General features: G+C 34.0%; 1 protein-coding gene across 1 annotated transcript; it reads left to right on the top strand.

The window, feature by feature from the left end:
• Positions 1 to 209: 209 nt before the first annotated feature.
• LOC129571274 (tyrosine kinase receptor Cad96Ca-like) lies at positions 210 to 2,003 on the top strand. The gene is made up of 6 exons (XM_055451050.1): positions 210 to 358; positions 657 to 934; positions 997 to 1,093; positions 1,162 to 1,230; positions 1,299 to 1,671; positions 1,733 to 2,003. The coding sequence occupies exons 1-6, from the start codon at positions 346 to 348 to the stop codon at positions 1,821 to 1,823; spliced, it is 921 nt and encodes a 306-aa protein (XP_055307025.1). The 5' UTR covers positions 210 to 345; the 3' UTR covers positions 1,824 to 2,003.
• The last annotated feature ends 873 nt before the right edge of the window (positions 2,004 to 2,876 follow it).

Here is a 2,876-nt window from a genome sequence, read left to right as displayed (position 1 = left end):
AAAAAAAAAAATCAAATTTACACTGTCATCCTATGCGACAGAGAAATTGGCATGCTTATCCCCATATATATTTGTCTCACTCACTCTTTATTGTAACATATCTTTAAATCCAGTAATGTACTTGACGCGTTACATACTTGCACTTGCACGCATCCAATGCATAAACAAATACAAATATAATACGTATAATACTGATAGTATGTAAATGTCACACCAGAGAGTAAGTAAGAAGAACATATATCGACGTATTTCGAAGATTCCAGACGTAATACACACACATGCATACGAGATGGGTGGCTCGAAGAGTATATAAACGACCGTCTAACCGCATTTTGATGGGGGGAGATGTTAATAGGAGGTATGTGGGCAAATGTGATTTGTGTTTCTAATAAAATAGATTAATTTCATTTTTAAGAAAGAAAATGTGATAAAATAACCTAACATTCAAAGTGGTTCCATGATTTATTGAATTTTTTTCTATCTAAATGGAGAATTCATTAGAAACTCGGTGCAATTTGATCAATGTTTGAAAGTTTTAGTGATGATTCATCGCTTCATAGTATTTCGTCATTCTATGAAATACTTGAATGCAACAGCTTTTTTTTCGTCTTAGGTCTTATGCATATGGATTTTTCAAGTATTTTATTTTATTTCAGAAAAATTTGGGATTGTAATAGTAATATTTGTGATTTTGATAATTTCGGCCCTTGGGACCTATGTGGTCTTAAGGGCCTTTCGCGCTAATGTAAAAAAGAAAGACAATAAAAATCATATATGTAAGGGAAAGTATAGATGCGGTGGAGGGCAGCTTGAGCTGAAAAACCAACTTGGCTCGGGTGCCTATGGGGTTGTTTGTGCCGGATATTTTAAAAACTCTGAAAATGGGGTGAAATCGGTGGCTGTAAAAATCATCAAGCCAACGGAAAATCGAAAGGTATGCCACTCAATTATCTGAAACGCTTGATTTTACTTATTGAAGTTCGTTAATGTCAATAGGCTATAGATGATGTGAATTTTGAACGTAACATCATGGCGCAATTGGGAAAACATCCCAATATCGTTGAATTGCACATTCCGACCATCATCAAGGACCGTGAGTTTCTAGAAAAACATTTTATCGGTATATTTTTAATAAATTTTTATTTTTCAATATTAAAATAGATGACTTTATTGTCATGGTAAAATGCAAATACGGGAGTATCCTGTATTGGTATCAACATTTTAAATCAGGTGTGTATTCAAAATACTTGGAATGAGCTCATATATTGAAGATTTTCTTTCTTGAATGATTGTTTCAGATGTTAAATTATTGATCAAATGGGCAATTGATGTTGCAAATGGACTAAGATATATAACATCACGTGGATTCGTCCACAATGATATTGCCGCAAGGAACATCATGTTGGATGATGGACCGAATGGACCGATTGCCAAAGTTGGTGACTTTGGTTTGACCAGACGCGTAGACCCAGTCACCAAAGTCTATAAAAAAAGAGATGGTGATAAACTACCACTAGTATGGTCTGCTCCAGAGTGCTTGTATAACAACATCTACAGCGAAGTCTCAGACGTCTACTCGTTCGCCAACTTTATGTTCGAAATTTGTTCGCCTGGACAATACCATTATCCGGGCTATCAAATGAAGAAGCCACCCCATGCAACACCAGCTATGTAAGTGATTTCGATGTTTTTAAAGCGCCTCATGTATTCATGATCATTCTATCATTTACAGGTGTGACTTGATGCAAAATTGCTGGCATAAAGATCCATCTATTCGTCCCAAGTTTGTCGAAATAATCCAGCAACTCACCAGAATGCAGTAAAGAACATCCAGCACTGGGGAATCCTGCGTGAAGGTCATACATAAACAACAACAAAATATGAAGAAAAAAAAAACAGAAAAAATGTTGTGTTTCAAGTTTTCTTGAATCTGTACCACGGTTTTTTTACCATTCAAAATCATCAAAAATACAATTAAACACAACAATTTTTTCGCAAAAAAATCCTGATTGCGTTTGCTATTTTTATTAATTAAGAAACCAAAAGGATATATTCTGAAGACATTTTAATGGATCCATGTTGCATTGTATGGTATTGTCCATTTAGTTGCTACTTGAGCTTGAACGTTTTTTTTTTGTTAAACTTCTTATATTCCATAGAAGGTATTTTTGTAAGTATGAAGATTGTTATTTCGAAGCCTAATGAGCAATTTAGACGTTTTTTTTTCAACAACAAAATCCAAAAGAGAGAAAAGGCATTCACAATTTAACCCTCAACTGCATGAATTTTTCCTAGGACTGGGAGTACTGGTATTTGGTTGATTTTTGGCCATAGATAACGAAAAAAATATTCATAATCCTAGATTTCCCATGGTTTAGTCAGGAAATGCGATAGAAATAAGTCAGAGAACAATGAAATCCATTGTTTAAAAGTGTCAAAAATATGTCTAATTTGGAAACCGAATAATTTATTTTGTCAAATTTTCGTTTTCGTGCACATTTTTGTTTATAACTCACCAATCGTACGACATAGACAAATGACGCCAAAGACAAAAATAAAGAAAAAACATTGACAAATAAAAATTCCCCTTGAAGCAATGTCATCCGCCGTACGATTCACATTATACAGGTGTTTAAATGATGCCCGCCAAAAGGCGGGCTTATGCAGTTGAGGGTTAAATAGAATATTCAGAATAACTATTTCTAGTTAATACAAATAAATTATGATTTTGACACACAATCTTGGGTAACTAAATCCATTCTGTATCAAAATTGTGAGTATTTCAAATGAATATTCTTCACCATTCCATGGCACCATTCATTAAAGTAATTGGTTTAAAACAGAAACTGGATTGACTTTTATTTTGAATCCCATGG

Source organism: Sitodiplosis mosellana, unplaced genomic scaffold (genome assembly GCF_009176505.1).
Source record: "Sitodiplosis mosellana isolate CC-2019 unplaced genomic scaffold, AAFC_SMos_1.0 Smas_scaffold_1831, whole genome shotgun sequence".
NCBI classification, from domain to species: Eukaryota; Metazoa; Arthropoda; class Insecta; order Diptera; family Cecidomyiidae; genus Sitodiplosis; species Sitodiplosis mosellana.
The sequence above is the reverse complement of the archived record's forward strand: the minus strand, read 5'-3'. Positions and strand labels throughout refer to the sequence as shown.

Excerpts from the sequence above, each read along its gene's own strand:
- LOC129571274 (XM_055451050.1), top strand. Across the intron at positions 1,231-1,298 it reads GTATCAACATTTTAAATCAG|ATGTTAAATTATTGATCAAA; the intron begins GTGTGTATTCAA and ends TGATTGTTTCAG. Across the intron at positions 1,672-1,732 it reads CCCCATGCAACACCAGCTAT|GTGTGACTTGATGCAAAATT; the intron begins GTAAGTGATTTC and ends TATCATTTACAG.